The sequence below is a fragment of the Cetorhinus maximus genome, chromosome 19 (genome assembly GCF_964194155.1).
Source record: "Cetorhinus maximus chromosome 19, sCetMax3.hap1.1, whole genome shotgun sequence".
Classification (NCBI taxonomy): domain Eukaryota; kingdom Metazoa; phylum Chordata; class Chondrichthyes; order Lamniformes; family Cetorhinidae; genus Cetorhinus; species Cetorhinus maximus.
Window position 1 is genome coordinate 48,962,485 of NC_135897.1, and position 22,255 is coordinate 48,984,739.

The window sequence follows — 22,255 nt, forward strand, 5'->3', positions numbered from 1 at the left end:
GTTCTGAATGCCTTAAGTTTTGTCCTTTTATTATTTTTGTAACCTCTAGCCTTACCTATTGATTCACCCTTAGACTTGTACTCTCTGTCCCTTCCTGTCACGGTCTGTTTATCATTTCCCATGTTACTACCTTCCTCTCTTACCTTGTCTCTGCTCTTTGAAATCCCACATTTGATCCCTTGCCCCCACTATTTAATTTAAAAACCTCCCTACTTCCCTAGTTACGCATTTCGCAAGAACACTGGTCCCAACATGGTTCAGCTGTGGACCGTCTCAATGGTGCAGCCCCCACTTTCCCTTGTACTGGTGCCAGTGCCCCACAAATCGTAACCTACTTCTCCCACAGCAGTCTTTGAGCCACGCATGCATCTCTCTAATCTTATTTGCTTTATGCCAATTTGCACACAGCTCAAGTAGTAATCGAGAGATTTTTTTAACAGCACTGCGTGTGTCGCTGGCTAGGCCAGCATTTATTGCCCATCCCTAATTGCCCTTGAGATGGTGGTGCTGAGCTGCCGCCTTGAACCGCTGCAGTCCCTGTGGTGTAGGTACACCCACAGTGCTGTTAGGAAGGGAGTTCCAGGATTTTGACCCAGTGACAGTGAAGGAACGGCAAAATATTTCCAAGTCAGGATGGTGAGTGGCTTGAAGTATAACTTCCAGGTGGTATTGTTCCCATGTTTCTGCTGCCCTTGTTCTTCTAGATGGAAGCAGTTGTGGGTTTGGAAAGCACTTCTTAAGTAGCCTTGGTTGGTTTCTGCAGTGCATCTTGTAGATGGTACGCATTGCTACCACTGTTTGTCAGTGGTGGAGGGAGTGAATGTTCGTGGGCGGGGTGCCAATCTAGCAGGTTGCTTTGTCCTGGATGGTGTAAAGCTTCTTGAGTGTTGTTGGAGCTGCACTCATCCAGGCAGGTGGAGAGTATTCCATCAAACTCCTGACTTGTGCCTTGTAGATGGTAAACATGTTTTGGGGAGTCACGAGGTGACTTACTTGCTGCAGGATTCCTAGCCCTTGACCTGCTCTTGTAGTCGCAGTATTTATATGGTTAGCCCAGTTCAGTTTCTGGTCAATGGTAACTCCCAGGATGTTGATAGTGGGGGATTCAGCAATGGTAATGCCATAGGATATCAAGGAGTTGATGATTAGATTTCTCTTGTTTGAGATGGTCATTGCCTGGCACTTGTGTGGCATGAATATTACTTGCCACTTGTCAGCCCAAGCCTGGATGTTGTTCAGGTCTTGCTGCATTTGAACATGGACTCCCTTTGAGGTTCTGCTTTATTTGGTGCCTAACTCCTCATACTGACTTCGCAGAATCTCTTCCCTTGTCCTGCCTATATTGTTGGTACCACGACAGCTGGATCCTCCCCCTCTCACTGCATTTTCCTCTCCAGCCCTGAGCAGATGTCCTGAACCCTGGTACTGGGCAGGCAACACAGCCTTCTGGACTCTCGCACTTTGCTGCAGAGAATGAGGTCAGGAGCTGAGTGGCCCTGGCGGAACCCAAACTAAGCATCACTGCGCAGGTTATTGCTGTGTAAGTGCTGCTTGATAGCACTGTCGGCAACCCCGTCTGTCACTTTGCTGGTGATTGAGAGTAGACTGATAGGGCGTAATTGGCTGGGTTGGACTTGTCCTGCTTTTTGTGGCCAGGACATGCCTGGGCAATTTTCTACTTTGCCAGGTGGATGCCAGTTTTATAGCTGTATTGGAACAGCTTGGCTTAGGGAGCAGCAGTTCTGGAGCACAAGTCTTCAGTACTATTGCTGGAATATTGTCAGGGCCCATAGCCTTTGCAGTATCTAGTGCCTTCAGCCGTTTCATAATATCACATGGAGTGAACCGAATTGGCTAAAGACTGGCATCTGTGATGCTGAGGGCCTCAGGAGGAGGCCGAGATGGAACATCCGCTTGGCATTTCTGGCTAAAGATTGTTGCAAATATTTCAGCCTTTTCCACTGATGTGCTGGGTTACCCCATCATTGAGGATGGAGATATTTGTGGAGCCTCCTCCTCCAGTTTGTTGTTTGATTGTCCACCATCATTCATGACTGGATGTGGAGAGGGTCTGCAGAGCTTCGACGTGATTCATTGTTTTCGGGATCACTTAGCTCTGTTTATCGCACGCTGCTTGTGCTGTTTGGGATGCAAGTAGTCCTGTGTTGTAGCTTCACCTGGTTGACACCTCATTTTTAGGTATGCCTGGTGCTGCTCCTGGCATGCCCTCCAGCACTCTTCATTGAACCAGGGTTTGATGGTAATGGTAGAGTGGGAGATATGCCAGGTCATGAGGTAACAGATTGTGTATACAATTCTGCTGCTGCTAATGGCCCACAGTGCCTCGTGGATGCTCAGTTTTGAGTTGCTAGATCTGTTCAAAATCTATCCCATTTAGCACGGTGGTTGTGCCACAGAACATGATAGAGAGTATCTTCAATGCGAAGGCGGGACTTCATCTCCACACCCCTGTGCGGTGGTCACTCCTACTATTGCTGTCATGGACAGATGCATCTGCGACAGGTAGGTTAGTGAGGATGAGGTCAAGTAGGTGTTTCCCTCTTGCTAGTTCCCTGCCAACCTGCCACAGGCCCAGTCTAGTAGTTATGTAGGACTCGGCCAGCTTGGTCAGTGGTGGTGCTACCGAGCCAGTCTTGGTGATGGACATTGAAGTCCCCGCCCAGAGTACATTCTGTGCCCTAGCCACCCTCAGTGCTTCTTCCAAATGCTGTTCAACATGGGGGAGTACTGATTCATCAGCTGAGGGAGGGTGGTAGGTGGTAATCAGCAGGAGATTTCCGCACCCGTGTATGAACTAATGCCATAAGATCTCATGGGGTCCAGAGTCAATGTTGAGAACTCCCAGGACAACTCCTTCCTGACTGCATCCCACTGTGCCACCACCTCTGGCGGGCCTGCCCTGTTAGTGGGACAGGACATAGCCAGAGATGTGATGGTGATGTCTGGGACATTGTCTGTAAGGTATGATTCTGAGAGTATGACAATGTCAGGCTGTTGCTTGACTAGACTGTGGGACAGCTCTCCCAATTTTGCCATAAGCTCCCAGATGTTAGTAAGGAGGATTTTGTAGGGTCAACAGGACTGGGTTTGCTGTTATCCTTTCCGTTGACTAGGTCGATGCCGGATGATCTGTCCAGTTTCATTCCTCTTTTTTAGTTTGTGGCAGTTTGATGCAACTGAGTGGCTTGCAAGGCCATTTCAGAGGGCATTTAAGAATCACCCACATTGCTGTGGGTCTGGAGTCACATTTGGCTAGTCCAGGTAAGTATGACAGATTTCCTTCCCTAAAGGACATTAGTGAACCAGATGGGTTTAATGACAATCGACAATGGCTTCGTGGCCACTATTACCAAAACTAGCTTTATGGGTTTGAGATTTGAAGTCTACCCAATTCACCCATTTTTTGGGGGGTTAAAATTACCCCAGTATGGCACTGTGAGAAAGAAATTTATTTCTTTTATGCTACAGTTCAAATGGCCTTGTAATATCCTTCTTCTTTGCAATGGTGATCATGTATTTTTGAAAGATGACCTGAATATCAAATTTGTAGAAATGTTAATTGTTCTTTGTGAGGGACCTCTTTGAACCTGCGTTAATGATTGGCAGCTGGTTTTGTCGAAGTTGTCTGGGTGTTCCAGAGTTGGATCTACTGGTTTTGATTATTTCTATTTTCAATGGACAAATTTTCTTTTCTTTGCATTTGTCCATTTCACTTGTTTCTGGTAACTGTTTTCAAATAAGACTTTTTTTTCTTGCCCTCCCCCCTCCACCCTGATGCATCTGCCCACCATTTTTATAAGCAGTGGCTGAAAGAATAGGATAAACAAAACATCAGGTATTGTGCTTTCATTTTATCTTCCACTCATCAAGATTCTATAAAAATGAATGTTTTAATAAACCATTTTGTCTTAAAATGTGCTGTTACTATATTAGTTTTCCTGATGAAGATCTTTTCAGCCGTACAAAATTAAAATTCATTCTGTTGAAAAGTGACTCCCTGAAATTTTATCTTTACACCTTTTACCAAAAATAAAACTTAATGAATTGGTTAAAAAAATGCAGAATTTCAAATTACAGGAAGCCTGTCTGTTTCTTGCTATCACCTCAAAATTAAGAAATCCCATAAACTCTTGTTTTGGAGCACCTGTCCTTCTCATTCTTTTTAAAAATAAGATTTCCTCCTTGAAAAGGTTCCTCCTGGTCTCCTTGCTCTTGCACACACTTTTTCAATTAATGTTTTTGAGACATACTGAGGCCTTATCAAATATATTTTGATTTGGGGAACCTGATAAAAAGTAAGTACAGGATTAGTACCTTTGCAAATTTGTTGTTGATAAAATATCCTATCTGCTCAAAGAATGTTCAGTAATGTGTCAGGGTAATATTTCACCACTTCAGCAAACTGGCAAATCATACCAGTACTTGTTCATTTTGGTAAAACACAAACTGTAGACACCAGCTGAATATGGTGTGTTAAATCTTCAATTCCTGTCTAGGTCACATGCCCAAATGATTCTACAGAGGCTACAGGCTGACCTAGAGGATCTACAGGATAAACTGGCTACTATAGAAACACAGCACAACATTCAGGTAAGTGTATTTGTGAGCGTTACATTTCTATAAACAATGTACACCGAAACATACATATTACATGAATACACAGTTGCATGATGGATAAGTTGTAGAACATGATTATACTTCAGGCTTCTGGTAGGGGGTTTGTCGTGCTTATCGCCCAAGAAACCATTTAAAATGCTGAGTGATATGTTCTGAGACATTCTTGACTTTGCAACCCAAGCTACAACAGCACCTAGTTGATCCTTTTTGGTATGTTGAGTCCAATCTGGTCGATATCCTTTAATAGGAAATAGCTATTTAACAGAACCTAGACACTGATTAAACGATGAAGACAGGCCCAGTACCCCTTAAGGACATACATACATCAAACACATTTGTGAAGCTCCTGTGTTCAGGAATTTAAGCAGATATTTGTGACAATAATTATTTTGATATTTATATTTGTGATTTGAAAATTAAGTTTCAGTTCAATCGACAGCATATTATAATCTAAATATATGGTAAAAGTGGTATTCTATCTTTCACCCTGAGAGTTTGAATATTCATGTTACATGCCAATAAGCTGTTATTAGTGTAGAAATTCATGTACAAATAATTGTATGCCCATGACTTGTGGTTATGCTTCTCTGAGTCACCCTTTTTGTTCACATCACTGGTACCTAGTATGGATTTGCCTATTAGACAAATCAACTCCACTGATGACCACCTGTCTACCCACACCTGATGCTTTCTGTCCTCTCTGCCGATAGCCTCCTAGTCTTCCATACCAGCTTCTCTACTCTTAGCAACCTGTGGGATGACTACCCTCTGGAACGTCTGCTCCAGAAGACTTTTCCCCCATCTGAATATTGTGGAACCTTTTCAGTTTACTCTCAAGCTGGGAAACTTTCCAATTTGCAATCTTTGTACACCTTGGAAAATTTTCAGCTGATCAGAGAGAGCTAACATAGCTTTTTAAGGGATAAGTTATGCCTGGGAGACCTGATTGAATTATTTGAAGAGGTGAGTAAAGTCATGAACAGGGGAGTATCTATGGATGTTCTTTATACGGACTTCCAGAAGGCGTTTGTTAAAGCCCTTCATAAGAGATTGTAACCAAAGTTGAAACCCATGGAATTGAAGGCAAACTTTTGACTTGGTTAGGAAATTGGCTGAGCAGCAGGAGCTGGGGAAAATAAGGATAATGTTCATGTACAATAATTGGCAGGATGTGACTAGTGGTGTATCACAAGGATCTATGTTCCTATTCACTGTGTTTATTAATAACTTAGATGATTGGATAGAAAGCTGCAAATCCAAATTTGCAAATGACACAAAGATGGTGTATTGTAAGCAGTGTAAATGGAAGCATTAAATTACAAAGAGATAAATTAAGTGAATTGGGCAAAACTGTGGCAAGTGCGTGTCTACATGCAAAGGTTGGTAGACATTTAGAACTGTCTTCCAGAAATGGTAATTGATGCTAGATCAGTTGTGAATTTTAATTTGAGTTTGATAGATTTTTGTTCAGGGATATGATACAAAGGCGGGCATGTGGAGTTATATCACAAATCAGCCATGATCTTATTGAATGGCGGAATGAACTGAAGAGGCTAAATGATCTACTCCTGTTCCTGTGTTCCTCTGTGCACTTCATACATGTGAATTTACCTTGCATGGTACATGAGTCCAAACATGCTCACATCATTTATTAAAAAAGAATCTTGAGGAAACAAATTCAGTGGGCTGGATTTAATGCAGCCCGTCATGGCGGAAACCATGGTGCCCAGGCTCACTTAATTGTGGGAGAGGCCCTGCATCAGTCTCCTGGTGCAGGAGAAACCTCCCCTGATTAAGCCGATGGGCACAAGGGGCTGATGCAAAATTCCAGGCTGCCGGCAGTAGAATGTCAATTAGGCTCATTAATGAACAAATTGGCACCCATTATCCCTGAGTCCACCACATTTCAGTCGTGGCTCATAGGTTAAAAGGTAGCTGCACAGCTTTCCCACACCTCCCAAAGGCAAGGCCAGCAAATCCTATAGGGTATGGCAATGGCCTTCTGGGGGAAGGGCCCCTCATTATCAGGCACAGTGTCTGATCGAGTGACCTGGCATTGGGAAGTGGGGGTGGGAGCAGATGCAAGCCACCCTCCTGCCCTTGTCTCCAACCCTACCCCGTGATCCCCATCCCGCCTTCGTGCACCTTTCACCTGGTGTTCATCTGCGATTCTGGGTCTCTGGTGGGTGCATTGCTAGCAGCTGCCACTGCTCCCAATGGTGCTGACTAGCAGTGGAGGGCTGCTGGCTCTGATTGGCCAGCAGCTTTTGGCAGATGGTATTTCTGCCCTCAGGGCCCTGAATCCTGGGAAGGCCTGACAGTGACCACTTAAGTGCCTGAGGGGCACAATACCATAGGCTCTCACCCATCCATGGAACTGATGGGGGTTCCCTGCCGGTTCTCCGACTAGTGTGCAAGTCTAGTTGGGTTGACTAAATCCAGCCCATTGTTTCTATTGTATAGTATTTGACTTTCAAATACTTTGTATCTGTGATACTTTAAGATGTGACACATGAGATGACTTGTCCTGTTTACAATCTTGCCTAAGACTAAGCTGAAATTAGAATTTCCCTGTTTGTGGTCTAATTGTTTGGTGGAGACTGGAATTTAGACGCAAGCCTCTGTATCTATAGAAAATGGCATTAAACTATTAAATAATTTATTTACTAAGATGATTTTGAAATGACTACTTATTGTCAATTAAGGTGAAGCCTCTCCATAAAGGACTAGAGGTTGTGAGACAAGATAATAAGAAACTAGCACGCAGCTTGGAACAGACTTTGCGCACAAGCAATACTTTACGGATTACACTAAATCAACTACAAGAAGAATTTGATAATAAAGAACACCAGCAACAGAAACTTCTGCACAACAGGTCAGACCTAAGAGTGACTGGGAAGGGGGAATTTCTGCCCAATTTTGATATCGCCAAAAGATTTGGAAACAATTTGAGCTAAACCCTGTGTAGATTTAGTCTTGACTATTCTTTTGCTTAATCCCCCAAAAATCATGGAAATGTTTATTATTTGTGCTTATTTCCAGGGTCACTTTTTAATTTTAATTGTTCTTATGATATATGTAATGTCAGCCTCATTTATTCCCCAGTTTCCCTAAAAGGTAATAGTGAATCTTCTTGAAACCTGGCAGTTCCTGTATTGATGTTATTTTCACGATGATAGATAGGGAATTCCAGGTAATTGACCCAGCAATAATTAGAAATGGTGGTATACATCCAAGCCAGAATTGTGAGAGACTTGGAGAGGAATTTGGAGGTGATGATCTTGCTGCTCTTGGCCTTCTTGATGGTAGAGCTTATGGAGTTGTGGGAGGGTGACAAAGTAAGCCTACTGACTTGCTGCAGCTCATCCTGTAGATAGCACAATGTATTCCAGCTACATTCTGCCAGTGCTGGAGTGGGTGTTGGGGATTGTGTCCAGTGGCAAGGATGTTGATCAAGCAGACAGCTCTATCCTGGGCGATGTTGAGCTTTTTGAATGTTTCTGCTTCTGCACTTATCTGGGTGCATAATCCATTACTCTGGGTGAGCCTTACAAATGATGTTGAGGAAGGTGAAGAGGATATGAGGGGTTAAAGTGTGATCCACTCATTGTATAGTAGTCTCTGCCTTGTTACAATAGTCATTTTGTTGTTAGGGCTAGTCCAGTTAAACTTCTGTCAGTGATGATCCTCAGTGTTGATTGTAGGGGCTTGGTGATAGTGTTGCTAATGGAGGTCTGGTGAGGTTGTTTGAGATGGTCATAGCCTGGTATTTATGAAGCATGCATGTTACCTGTCAGTTGTTAGCCCAAACCTGGATGTTCGGACCCTACTTTAAATTAGCATGTGTTGCTTCATAAGTTGTGAATGGAGCTGAATAATCTGGGATGATCAGTGAACAGCCCAATAAAGATGTTTGGGCTGAGGATACTGCCCTGAGAAACTCTAGCAACAATGTTCTGGGACTATCCATGCTTTATGACTCCAGCCATTGGAAGATTTTCCCCTTGATCCTCATTAATTTTAGTTTTTCTTGAGGTCTTTGGTGCTCTGCTCAATCCAATGCCACCTTGAGATCAAGGACAATTATCTAGTCTCTTCTCACCCATTCTGCTGGTGTCCATGTCTGGATCAGGGCTTATGCTGGGCACAGCTGCTACAATTTTAAAATCTATTATCTTTGCAACTTATATTTCATGATAATGACTGTAAATTAACTGCATATTGTTGCCTTACTGCTCATCCTGCTTATCATAAAAATTCTGCAGGGAACAAGAACTTGAGGGTGCTAAAATTGAGTCAAAAATGTTCACTGAACAGATTGAAGCCCTGAAAAAGCAGTTCCAAAGTGAGAGAGAGGTTGCGAGGAAGACCAGTCAGAAAGAAATAATGGAAGTAAGTCTAACTTGCACCCTTCCCAAAATAAACTAAAACTACCCAAGGACATGAACTGTACAAGTACAAAACTGACACAGAGTGAAGTAATTTGCGTAAAAGAAAGACTTGTATTTATATAGTGCTTTTCATGACCACCAGATGTCTCAAAGCTCTTGCACCAATGAGGTACAGTAAGACCTCGCTTTAAGTCGCCCTGCTTAACGTTGTTCCATTTTAACATTGTTTATTCTTTAGGGCCTGTTTTTCCGATTTGCATTGCCATTTTCATTTTTACTTTGCCTGCACCCTGACCCCGCTTCCCGCACATGCTACTCTCTGGCCAGCTACTGCCATGTTCTGATGCCGGAGCTGCTGCCATCACCAGAGACCGAGGTTGCGGGCAGAGCGAGTGAGGCCCGAAATCTGGGAGCAGGAGCGCAGGGCAGGGAGCCTGACCCAGAAGCTTGGCTGAGCCGGTCACTGCCAGTCGGATTGGTGCCATGCTAGTTTGGGATGCAAAGCTGCTGACCAACAATTGGGTGGTGAAGTGTGAATAACCCAAGGAGGCGGAGGGAGTGGGGCCCAAAGCTCAACCCACTGTGTCCCCTCCTCCGCCTCAATCCATAGCCCCTCCGGCCCAATCCGCTAGACTATGCAGCAGGCATGTTTAGACCTATTACTTATTGAAGTTACGCTGTAAGCCTAGATATTTAGAAAAGTACCTTTGTACAACAGATCAGGCTTGAGAAGTCAGATATCTGACTACTGCTCCTATTTCTTAAGCTCTTATGTTGTTAAAGTAAGATGATAATGACCTCATTAACATATTTAAATGTTTAAATCACCTCCTTGGAGCGGCTTGGCTGCCCACCCAAATTTCAGCCACAGTTGAAGCCTGAACTGAGCTGGTTAGAAATGGGCTTGAGTTGGGAAACAGATTTCTCAGACTTTAACTGCGCCCCCACCGCCCTGCTCACCCAACTCAAGCCAGCCATTTTTATGTTACAATTCCACCCCCTCTGAGAGTTTAATTCTATTTGAGTAGGAGAGTTATGTAATGCGATCAGAAGTACCTATCTGCAAAGAACTACCATGATTTTCCTTGACTTGCAAATATTTTCTAACTTCATAGCTTAGAAAAAGCCTATCTGATGCCACATCCAGGTCTGCAGAAGTGTCACGAGCCAACAGAGAATTGCGACTGAAAGTTGCTGAATTCGAGAAGACTATAAAAAGTCAGAAAGCAAAGATCAAAGATCAAAAGACACAACTAAAGCATCATATGGAGACCAAAACAACTAATGCACAAAATACAGAAAGAATGAAGGTGTGTATAGTACAACCTCTTCTTTGTATGTAAACTCATTTTTGAAAGACCAGGCTGTTGCAATTTAGGCACACTCCGGACTCTGAATGTATGTTACAGGAAAAATGCTGTTTCCATAAGCAAACCCACTTTCCTATGATGTTAAATTTACAACTTTATGCATGACATGACAGAATAGCACGTGATAGGACTTGCATTTTGTGAAATTTGTGCATTAAGGGATATGGTGTGATGGGAGCCAGCCCCACCTTAAAGGTGCTGTGGGCACACAGCGAGTATGAGAGAACTCTTTGGTGCCTGCCCACTACATTCTGGCAGCAGTGACAGCACTTCTGAGGTGCAAGCATCAGTAATGTTTCCAGGGCGTGTGGGGCTAGACCATCACTGTGGTCTGAAGGCCGCACAAAACACAGGGAAGAGGCCTTGGACTGAGACACCTGCCTTTTATCTTGTGCAGAAAGGTTTCACATCTGAGTGACAAAAACACTGCTCATCAGAACAAGGAGCCGTAGGCAGGGAGACATTCTTGGGAGTTTATTGACAATAGTGAACATTACGTACAAGCGATTAACACCTGTGCCCAGGCTGTGCAACTAACTCTCCTTAGCTTTCCTAACCCTGCTGCTATGTCTTGGTGTTCCCCAAAGAGGCAACCTGCTGACTGTGATGACTTTGGCGAGCGTCCTCCGGAGGGCCGAGACTTGGAGGGCCTCAGCCTGCTTTCGGGGTCCTACTGTGTGGCCGTGGCACCCTCCTTGGTCTGTGAAGCTGGATCTGCGGAGGTCACAGGAAGAGGGGAGTCAGATGGGCCTGTCACACTCAGAATCACCTGGGTGGATGGTCCTGGAGTGTGTATCTGCTGATCCTCCACCCTATGGGTGCCTGGCTGACTCTGTGAGCAGAAGGGGTAGCTGGAGTGAGATTGAGCTGCCCAGTACCCCTCTCAAGTATACGCTGTTGGAGGCCAACTGTGGGGTCAGTGACGGAGTTAAGCCCGCGCAGCAGTTCAGGAGCGACATCCTGAACCAAGATCTCCATGGTGGCTGCCATCCTGCCAGTGTTGACCTTGGTGCGTTGCAATGCCAGCACTATCACCTCAGCCTGAAGATGGACGGTCTCCTCCATTGTGCCTTGCAATCTGAGGAGTGCAGCGGCCATCCCTTCCTGATGTTCCTGAGCTTGCCTTTGCAGCTCCAGCAACTGTGCCATGACGGAGTCCAGAGGCTCATCATCTGACTCGAACTCAGCAACGTTCTGGCCTGCAGCAGCCCTCTGAGTGCCAAGGACGAGGGAAGTCCCTGCCTTCGCTGCTGTGAATCAGAAAGTGCGATGTGCTCACCAGATTGTGATCCCAAGTCTACTCTAAAGCTAGGTACCCCCATGTGTGTCTCTGAGGGTGTGGTTGAGCGCTGTGACAGGACTTCAGGGAGGGTACCTTCAGATTCCTTTTCGGAGGTTTCTTTGGAGGTTGCTTGAAGGTTCTGGGTCATGGACTCCGTCTGCTGCTTCCCAGATGTGCCTGCGAAAGCAAGGGGAGATAATTAGTGCATGGCAGTGGCCTGTGAAAGAGAACACATCACTCATGGCATGGTTATCTGATGGATGTTGCACTATTGGATCCTCACTTGGTAGTGCAGCACCAATCTCACCGTCAGCACAGAATCGGCCCCAGTCATCGTTGGCCAGCTGGATGGCTCTATTATCAAATTCTGAGAGAACTTTGAATTCCGGCACCTCTCCACCTGCCTGCGACCTTTCCCTCCTGTTGTGAGCCAGTTTGTCCTGCATGGATAGAGATGGGGAGAGTGTATCAGGACGCCTGCTCGGCCAGATGATAAGTATGTCTGGCCTTTGTGGGTGCTGAGTGGTCCCATGGGTGGGATGAGGACAATGATGGTGTGTGTGGAAGAGTGAATGACGAGGTCCCTTGCACTGGCAGTGAGTGAGGGCCCTGTGGGTGTGTGTTGAGTTTGTAAGTGTGAGTTGGGAGTGATGAAAAGAATGACTTACCCTGGCGGAATGGAGGAGATCATTCATCCTTTTGCGGCACTGGTGGTCCTCTTCTGAAGGGCATTGGCACTGACCACCGCTGCCTCCCAAGCCGGGTTGGTGACATTGCTACCCATCCTGTGGCCAGAGCTGGGGTAGAGCACATCCCGGCGGGTCTCCACGGCATCCAGCAGTCGCTCGAGGGACCCGCTGTTGAAGCGGGAGTCTGCAGTCTTTTTGCCTTAGCAGGCCATGTCTCCCAGGCAGCGGTGGTGAGCTGGTGGCGATGAGCGCTTTTGCTGGCGGCTGCCTTTTAAAGATGGCGGCCGGCGTGATTCAACAGTGGGGTAATGGCGAGCAGGCGAATGAGAGCCCGCCCGTCATGGAAGCGACGCTTTTCGCAGGAACGAATATATATTGAGGTGGGCTCGGGAAGATACAGCATGAAAACCCGCTATTTTCATCAGTGGGTAGGACTCCGTTTTACCCGCCTGCTACCGCACTTAGTGTAATCCTGAGAAAATTCAGCCCATTATGTTAGTTATAATGTGGCTACAGTATGTTTGGTTACCACAAAAAATGACTTTAATGGATAATTTTTTCTCAGACTTCCTTAACTTCTCCATTATTTCCTCAAAATTACTGTATAAAATTACATCCCAAATCAAGAGGTAAGTACCGATTTGGCTATGAATGAACTGTTGCCAGTCATTTCCATTATATCGTTCCATAAATCAAGTATTTTATTTAAATCATTCCGGAAACTAAGTTTTTTTTTTAGTTATGATAGGTTGCAAGCTAATTAGTTTACAGAATTTAATGAAATTTAATATATTTGATTGTAAAGAGATTAAACAATAATGAAAATGGAAAATAAGGTAACTTCCATGGCCTCTGACAAGCTGTGCTTTTTGCTTAGGAATTTGAAGCAGACTTAAAACGGATCGAGACAATAAAAGCAATGTATCAGAAAAAGAACTATGAGCAGGTCTGTACACAGACAAAAATATGAACATTATTTATCTGTATTAAATGATATTTGCCTCATAATTTATTTAGCTATGCATAAAACTCCACGCTGGATTATACACTGCTCTCTGCACCCCAGTGTCAATTTCGGGGTGAGCCTCCCTCTACTTGGCCGGCATGCCCCGCTTTAACTTTTTCAGCGATGACCCTTTAATTAGAGTGAGGTGGGGTTTCCATCCATCTCCAGGAGGAAATCCCGCCTCAGAATCACCAGCCAATTGGAGACCGGCAGCTCTGTGCCACACTAGGATTGGTGGCTACTGCCGGTATTGCAGGAGGCCCAGGAGGAATGATTCCTCCAAACCCGAGTAAGCTCAGGACCTCGCCAAGACCGGGTTAACAGACCCCAGTGAGAGAGGTGGAGGGAGCATGTTCAAGAGGGCGGGTGGGGGGGAAGAGTAGACGCAAGAATGCAAGACTGGAGTCAGGGGTGGGTGACGGGGCCTCTGCTTGGTATGGGGGCCCGGGAAGTGAAAGTGGGATGAGGTCCTTAATCGGGTATTAATTGCCCACTTAAGGGCCTCAGTAGGACCACTGACAGATGACTCACCTGACACCTCCTCTGTCACTTGTAAAATCGTGGCAAGGTGGGGGTGGTGACTGCTCTGTCCTGGATAACATCATGCTTCTTGAGCATTATTGTAGCTGCATCTGGGAAGTGGAAAAACGATGAATGTTCAACTGCCAGTTTCAGCCTTCTAGATTGGTGGATAATATTTAAATAATTTCACTTTTACTGAAGGGTTGGATTTTTATTATTTTGTTGCTCTTACTGTTGCTATATTTTGGTTGTTTCTTTTTCTGTAGGCTGAAATGATTCAGAAGTTTATGACAGAGATGCAGAGTCTACAAGAAGAACTTCAAAATGTGGCAAAGAGTCAGCATGAGGCAGCATCCCTCCACAAACAGCAAGAACTCCAGTTGAAGAAGGAGCATAAGTTAAGTCAAGAGCTGAAGAGTAAGTGTCAGGTGGGATGTCTTCTGTATCCATGCTTTTATTAAAAAATGTTTTCAGCAATGTTGAATGTTTTTTGCCAAATAGTATTTGAGCTGTTAAAAAGGAAGATTTACATTTATATGATGGACTACTTTGAGAGGCAAAGAGAAATTGGGTGGGGGTGTATAATGGGAGGCCAATACACCATCCACTACTTTGTGCCCCTGTTGATGTTGAATTTCCCCCTGCTGTAATGTTGAAATTGCTGATTCACCCAAAATTGCACTTCCAAGGGTTTGACTTCACTTAGCATCTACACGTTTATATTTTTTCTAAATAAAACCAGTTCCAAAATGAAGAAATATCAATATCTACAGAAAACCTGTCATTTGCTGATGGTTGCTAATGGGCCAACATAATTAATGCATTGTTTTGCTTCTTTCTAATTCATCACTATAGTACGCTTTTACTTGATACTGAGTAACACTAGGGGGGCACCGTGGTCCCTGCTTCCCACCATCAACCCGCACCGCCCCCCCCCCCAACTTTGCCAGCTAAAAAGTCTAAGGGAGAGCCCGCACACAATCCTGACGGCTGTCCTGCAGCAATTTAATGCTGGGAGCAGTGTTAATTGCTTTAAGGCAAGACTTCTTGGGAGGAAGTCCTGCCTTACAGAGCTGCCAGCTAATCTGATTGGCTAGCAACTCTGTAATCCCCGCAGCACCAGTGGGAGCACTGGCCACTGCTGGGACTACAGGATGACCCACCATGCAAGGAGCACACACAAGTCCAAAGTCATGTGGTGAAGGTGTGGGGGACCGGGCTCAAAAGACCACTGGGGAGGACGACAGGGGGAATGACTTGGCGGAATGGGGTTTGGGGCAGATGGGCTCAGAGGGTCCACAAAGGAGGTCACCCTTCCCCCCAGCTTCCTGACACCAGCCTGCGCAGCTAAGCCCCTTGTTGGGCTTCCTGCAAGACGTGGAACTCTCCCCATCATGGGTAAAATACTGGTGGTGGCAAGCTGAAGGCCTTAATTAGCCACTTAAGAGCTTCAATAGGCCAAAGGACGGGCGGGCTGACCGACACCTTCCCAGTAAAATTTCAGACAGGCCAGGGTGGGTGGGCAGGCGGCGGAAAGGTCGCCCACTGGATTTTACATGCCTCCTCTGCATTCAAACCCGCCGACTGGGGAGTGTGAAATCTAACCCTTTGTTACTTCATTAATAGCAGAATATTTTTGAACCTTGTACTTTTTTGTTAAATTAAAAAAAACAGTTGATTTACCATTGCATCACATATTGTTAGTTGGAGAACATGTCTTGTCTCCATTGTGTTCATGATATTGTTTCTCTCTCTTTAACCCGACTCTTCCGTCTTTTTATCTTTTTGTTGGATCTTCTTCCCTGTTCCTTATTTGAATTTTTGCTTTCGTTCTGTCCTTTTCGTTTCTCAATCTTTTCTCCGCTCCTTTCTGTTGGAGATGGCAAGGAATGGAGTCACTGATGGCTACTGGCTGCATCTAGAGTGAGATTTCAAGGAAATTGTGGTCCTCTTCTCTTTTCTGTTTTCCTTCTTAACTGTTCCTCGAAGCTTATTTGCTTTCAAAATTCAACTTGTTTCTTTAAAAAAGCAATCAATTAGTATGAAGTAACACCATCTCATAGCTATTAGCAATTATGATCTCTATCTCATAGGTGTAAGGAATTAGTCTTGACAATTTTCGGTTAATGAAACACCAGTTGGCTTCAAAGTTCAACTGTTGTTTCCATATAGAACTAACGTAAACATCATGAGTGAGAAACTGAGCGAGGTAACATTTTTTTGAGAAACTGAGCGAGGTAACATTTTTTTGGGTGCACTACAAGTGCTGCTAGGGATCTAAAATGGAGTATATAGTGCATGCACATTTCTGTTGCGAAGTGTGTAGGTCACCATTTTGATAAAGGTGTTACATTGTGCACATTTATCATCTGCCAGAAGAGTGCAGATCACGATGCCAATCAACGTGGAACACTGATTTGATGACATTGCTGCCATTTTGGAGTTCCATATTCCAACCAACACCCTCTCCTTAACATTACACAGCTGAATGTGTGGTAAGCTGTAGGAAGGATCCCCTACCAATACCATTTATAGGGATCGTCATCTATATCAATAGGTTAGTTGCTGGTTAGTTTTTCCTGGCAGCTTCTCCAAATCGACACGTTTTATGGTGCTTCCATAATTTTTCAAATTTCAAAAGTCTACAAGGTATGGCTAGTGTGAAATACTTTTTGCTAACTTCAAGGCTTCAGCACAAATCAGTTGTTGTCAGATATGGATGTACTACTAGGCCTTTCTCTTGGAATCGAGCATGACTTGGAGAATGGAGCTGCTGCCACTCCCCTGGGATGGTGTCTTAGTAATTTTAGTAACCTATTCAATGACAATTGCTGGACATTCGGATTGCTGTGACAAGCTGCAAGTCTTTTTGAACATGGGTATCTACAGCCATGATATCAGCAGTCTGAGCCTGCATTGCAACAAGCTGATCTTGCTTGACATCAGTCTGAGTTTCCACTGCAGCACTTGGACTTTTGGTGGAAACTGCTTGTGATATAGTGGAAGCTAAGACATTGGCTGTAAACATTTCATCATATTTGAGCCTACAAGCATGTTGATGGAGTTAGCCACCCAATCCATGCTGGAAAGGATGGAGTTCAAACTCTGTAATGCCCTGTGCTTAAGTTGGTGTTGGACACCTCCATGTTCCTTGAGATTGATTGCAGGTTTTCTGGCAGGTTTCCCAATGTACCAAGCATTTTGTTGTGTATACTGTGATGGAATCCTTAGTTTCAAAGCTTGTATTTTTTGAGACAGATCCAACTTGAGAAGGGAAATTGAAAAGGGCAACCAGGAAAGGAAACTGATTGTTCCAGTTTCTAAGGAAACTGTCTGTCCCAGTTTCTAAGGAAACTAAGATTGAAACTGAGATTGGAAACAAAAACTTCTAGAGAGACTGAAACTGCTTGAAATCACATAAAAGGATGCAGAGGGCCCTCAGTGTTCATGAGTAGATAATGAGTCTAATGGTGCAGTACAGGCAGCCTGAAGAAGTTAGAGGCTAGATCCAGAAACTGAGAATAAGCAAAGATAAAGTTGCTACAGCTGGCTCTGTGATTTGAAGATAACATTGGTGGATCTATGCCATCCAGACCGTCATAAGCAGAGTTGAGAGGTTGTGCAGATGGTTTTGGTGAAGACCTTGCCCTTGGAACTCAGGACGTTTGTGTGCTGCTGCCAGCTGGGGATCAGGCTAAATCCGAGAAGAAGCGAAGCGGAAATTCTTGTGAGGAGGACAGAGTTCTGAGGGACTTCGTGACTGAGAATGATGACATATATGCTTAGTGGACTGTTGAGCCAATTTGTCAGATCTGTTTTTGTTGTATTTGCCATCTGTAATTTATACTTTACGGTTGACTGCAATTTGCCCGTTAATTCATGTTTGACTTAAGGTGATTCTGGGTTTTAAAGTATAGGAGATCACCTTAGATAGTAATTAGTGTTTGCTTTGTTTGACTCTTTCATGGCAAAAGTTCTTCTATTTTAAATCGTGGAATCATGTGGCTTCATTCTTTCAGATTTTTAAAAAATATTGTTACTGGTCTCAATTAAATCCATCAACCATCTTCTATAGCTTAGCCCATTGAAGTCATCATTTGAGTCCACTTCATCAGAACTCATATATGGCTTTGCCCTCCAGTGAACTGGCATCTGCGCTATCTTTGCCTCCTGCCCTCTCTGTAGTGCACTTGTGTCCAATGTCTCAAAGATGCTGATCCCACATCTGCTATCCTCCAAGATATGTATAAGATATATATCTTATACTCTAATGTACACAGTAAGTACACAGTCCGTGTAAATCTATGGCACCCTGTGGTCAGACACACCACACTCTGAAACCAAGTGACAGATGCCACCTCAACCAGATACTATGGATCTCTCCTCAACTCCCCCCAGACGCTTGTCACACCGTGATCCAACCAGCCTCACTGAATTCCGTCCTTCACACGAGGATTCCCACTCTCCACTCTCCAAGACTTCGCCTTGGAATCTTCTCCCAGACCAATGCTTTCTCTCAGATGCCTTCCACAAAGGTTCATCTCCAGGGTTTCAAACTCTCCTTCTGATGTTCCTCTTCCCCGGGTCACCACATGCATTCAAGCTGTCTTCAACACACACTTTCTCTCTGACTGAGCCATCAACAGTACACCACTGCTTCACATTCCCATAGCAAAAGGTTACAGACCTTCAATTGTCTCTTTGGACCTTCTTGCCTGTTGCAAGCTGTTCTCACTTTAAATCTGCTTTCTGTAGCTTTTGTCTCTTTAAATCGGAAGCATGGAGCCTTTCTCTCTGCCCCTCACTTAACAGGACCTTTTCCCAGGTTCCTGTCCTTCCTTTGACTAGAAAGTATTCTTTGGATTTTCCCCTCTTCCACTCCCCTGGATTTTTGGGGTTTTTCTTTAGCTTGGGACTGGCTATCTGTCCCTTTTGCTCCAATCTCTCCTGGCAGCAACTTTCAGAACCAACTGCACCCAAACAGCTTCCAAAACAACTGTTATTTCTCTTGTGTGTGTGTCTGTGGCAGGGACCTGCCTCTCTGGGCCCCTGTTGCTAGGCAACAGTCCAATCCTTCTACCCTTGTATGTTTACCTTCTCTTTAGGGGTCATAAAACTCCTCATTAGAAATGCAAGCACCCTCTAAAGTGAAACTAAAACTCCATTTGACTTTTCTTAACACACAGATACAGAAATACAAATCAAACTTAAACTTTAAAGCTAAAACTTATTCCTAACACCCACAGATACCAAATAACTTACTTAAACTATCTCCATTTCCTAACGCTGCCTCAATCGGGACTATTATTAACTAGTTAAAAAAGAATTAACTTACATTTATATAGCGTCTTATGATATTTCAAAAATGTTCCACATGCAAGGAAATTACCTTTTGCCCAGGGCAACGTCCCACAAACAGTGATGAGATGAATAACCAGTTCATTTGTTATGGTGTAGAATGATGGTAAAATGCTATCAAATACAGAAAAAGGTCCCATTGCTCTTCTTCGAAAAGTGTCATAAGGTTGTTAATATCCACCTTAACCACTGGAACAGCCAGACTGGACCTCAGTTTAAATAACTGAGTTCTGAAGTTCTGAAATATGCCCACCCAAAATCCCTGAGCCCCCAGATTTTCTAGGGTTAGGGATAATCTCTACTTTACATATCAATATCACACACATGAGTATATTTTGGACACTCGCCCATCCCCATAAGCCACATACTGCATTTTACTATGCTGGGTTTGGGAAGAGGGCAATGACATGCAGAGAAAGGATGGCCCATTTTAAATTTTAAATTTTGCTTCTAGATCCCCTTTTTAAGTTCAACCCTTAATTTCCAGTAAAGAAGAGTTTGAAGGGGCCATGCAAGTCTCTTCCAATTTGCCAATCAATTTTGATAGGTATGTCAGAAATTATGGGTTTTTTTTGTATGTTCTGATGAGGTTAGGACATCCTGACTTGTTCTCACCTCAACATTTTTAACTTGTTAACTATAGCTAGACCCATAAACCTGGCTTCCATGTTTTTGTAAGAATTGTCTCTGCAGGCTACTTGACTAGTTTCACAAATAAAATAAGCTATTCATCTAATCCTTCAGGCCAGTTTTATTGACATCTGTGATATCAACGTTGATGGTGGCTCTCTCTGAGAAGGCTCTGTGGATTTATTTTTTCAGAATTCAATGTTAACCCCTAAGGTTTCCAAGAATTCTGTAACGGGGTTCAAAAGCTCACTGTAGTACAGTCTGTTCTACTGCTTTGATTTCTGTCACCCTTATTAATCTTGCAGAATTTGTCACTGGATCACACAATATTAAGGATTTGGATTCTCGGTTTAAGAGATTAATATTGCATTGCTTTTGTTAAACTTGATTCACATAGAATGGTTATGAAATTCTGAATTTTAACAAGCAGAAAAATGTTTTTCTTGCTGCTAGACTCTTGAGGCGAAGGTAAAAAGTCTGCAAACTTGCAAAGAGATAACTGAGCAGAAACTGAAGGAAGCTAGTTTGGAGTCGCAGCAGGTAGGAGAACGTGATCCATGAGATATTTGTTTTGTATCCTTTGTCCTACATTGATAAAATACATCTTGTTTATCTTACGAACATTGTGTCATAGTTTTGCTGTCTTTACCCCAAGGTTCAGAATCGCTAAATGATACTGCATTTATCACAATGCTGCATATCAAAATTGTGCAATTATATTCTCCCATCTAATATTTTAAAAAAACAAGATAATGTTAAACCAACACAGCAGTTCTGCCCTCCTACATTCAAGGTGATGGTAAAATCTATTGTGAATGGCAATCTAATTCTGGCATCAGGATCTGATCAGAATTTCGATCAGCCAATTGTACAGATTTCTATAAATAAACTGAATCAATTGAGATGCACATCAATTGAGATGCTGTTCAAATCTGTGTTATCATAGCAGATCTGGCCCTGAGTGGAGACCCAAATTGTGGTTATTCAAAGGAGGGAAAGTTACAATAATAAAAAGATGTGTTTCTCAAAAAAACACATAGAATGATAGAATCATTATAACCCAGGAGGAGGTCATTTGGCCCTTGATGTCTGTGCTGGCTCTCTGTACGAGAAGGAAGCATAAAAATAAAACATGTACTGAAGCTATTCACTCCAAGCATTCCTTCTCTTTTAAACTGCTCCCCTGTTGAAATTAATCTAAATGAACTTTCTTCAACCAGCCCACACTTGCAAAACCCAAAACCAGATGTCTACTGTTAGACGTGATTCCGCAATTGGGCAGCATTTACTGAACAATCCTGCGTGTGCTAATACTAGACTAGCAACCAATTTAAGATAAACAGCCAAGCTCATTAAATGACTTATTTATACTTGCTAGAAACAACATACATTCATACACAGGGACCCGTTCTCTGCAAACAAAAGGAAATGTTCAACACAAAAACAAAAAATGCTGGGAAAACTCAGCAGGTCTGACAGCATCTGTGGAGAGAAAGACAGAGTTAATGTTTCGAGTCCATATGACTCTTCAGAGCTCTGAAGAAAAGTCATACTGACGCGAAACGTTAACTCTGTCTTTCTCCCCACAGATGCTGTCAGACCTGCTGAGTTTTTCCAGCATTCTTTGTTTTTGTTTCAGATTTCCAGCATCTGCAGTATTTTGCCTTTAGGAATATGTTCAAGCCTTGCACATTTTTTGAATTACCATCAATTAACACCCTTTTTCCTGTAGTATGAATTGTTGTGAGCATTTGAAATTTGGCTTTCTTGTGTTTGTCCTGATGAGTGCAAGACTAAAAGCTTTGCCAACAAGTTTCTCTTTTCAGCAATATTTAAATTAACTGTCAGAGTTGTTGGTAATTTTTTTCCCCAGATCAGTTCGGTTTATTTAGTCTTGATTCCAAAACAATTTATATAGCATCGTTACTGTAATAAACCACCCCAAGGCGCTTCACAGGAGCATTGTGAAACAAGATATGATACCAAGCCAAACAAGGAATTATTAGGTCTCATGACCAAAAGCTTGGTCAAAGAGGTAGGTTTTGAGGAGTGTTTTAAAGGAGGAAGGTGAGATAGAGATGCAGAGAGTTGGAGGGGGGTATTTCAGAGCTTAGGTCCTTGGCAACTGAAGCTGCGGCCAGCAGTGAAGGAGAGATTAAAATCAGGAATACTCAAGGGGCCAGAATTAAAGGAGGATTGAGGGTCTTCAGGAGATTACAGAAATAAGGGGTAAGACCATGGAAGAATTTGTAAACAAGAATGAGAATTGGAAAATGAAGACATTGCTTGACTGGGAGCCAATATTGATCTGCAAGCAAAGAGGTAATAGGTGAACCTGACTTGGTGCAAGTTGTGAAGGTTGATTTCCT

At 43.6% G+C, this 22,255-nt stretch overlaps 1 protein-coding gene across 1 annotated transcript in view; it reads left to right on the plus strand.

The window, feature by feature from the left end:
• Window positions 1-22,255, plus strand: part of ccdc150 (coiled-coil domain containing 150) — a 114,998-nt gene that overhangs the window by 71,841 nt on the left and 20,902 nt on the right. The window contains exons 18-24 of the mRNA XM_078563817.1: window positions 4,518-4,611; window positions 7,344-7,513; window positions 8,904-9,030; window positions 10,145-10,339; window positions 13,248-13,316; window positions 14,165-14,326; window positions 20,340-20,426. Of these exons, the coding sequence (XP_078419943.1) occupies window positions 4,518-4,611; window positions 7,344-7,513; window positions 8,904-9,030; window positions 10,145-10,339; window positions 13,248-13,316; window positions 14,165-14,326; window positions 20,340-20,426 (904 nt within the window). The remainder of the gene's footprint in view (window positions 1-4,517; window positions 4,612-7,343; window positions 7,514-8,903; window positions 9,031-10,144; window positions 10,340-13,247; window positions 13,317-14,164; window positions 14,327-20,339; window positions 20,427-22,255) is intronic.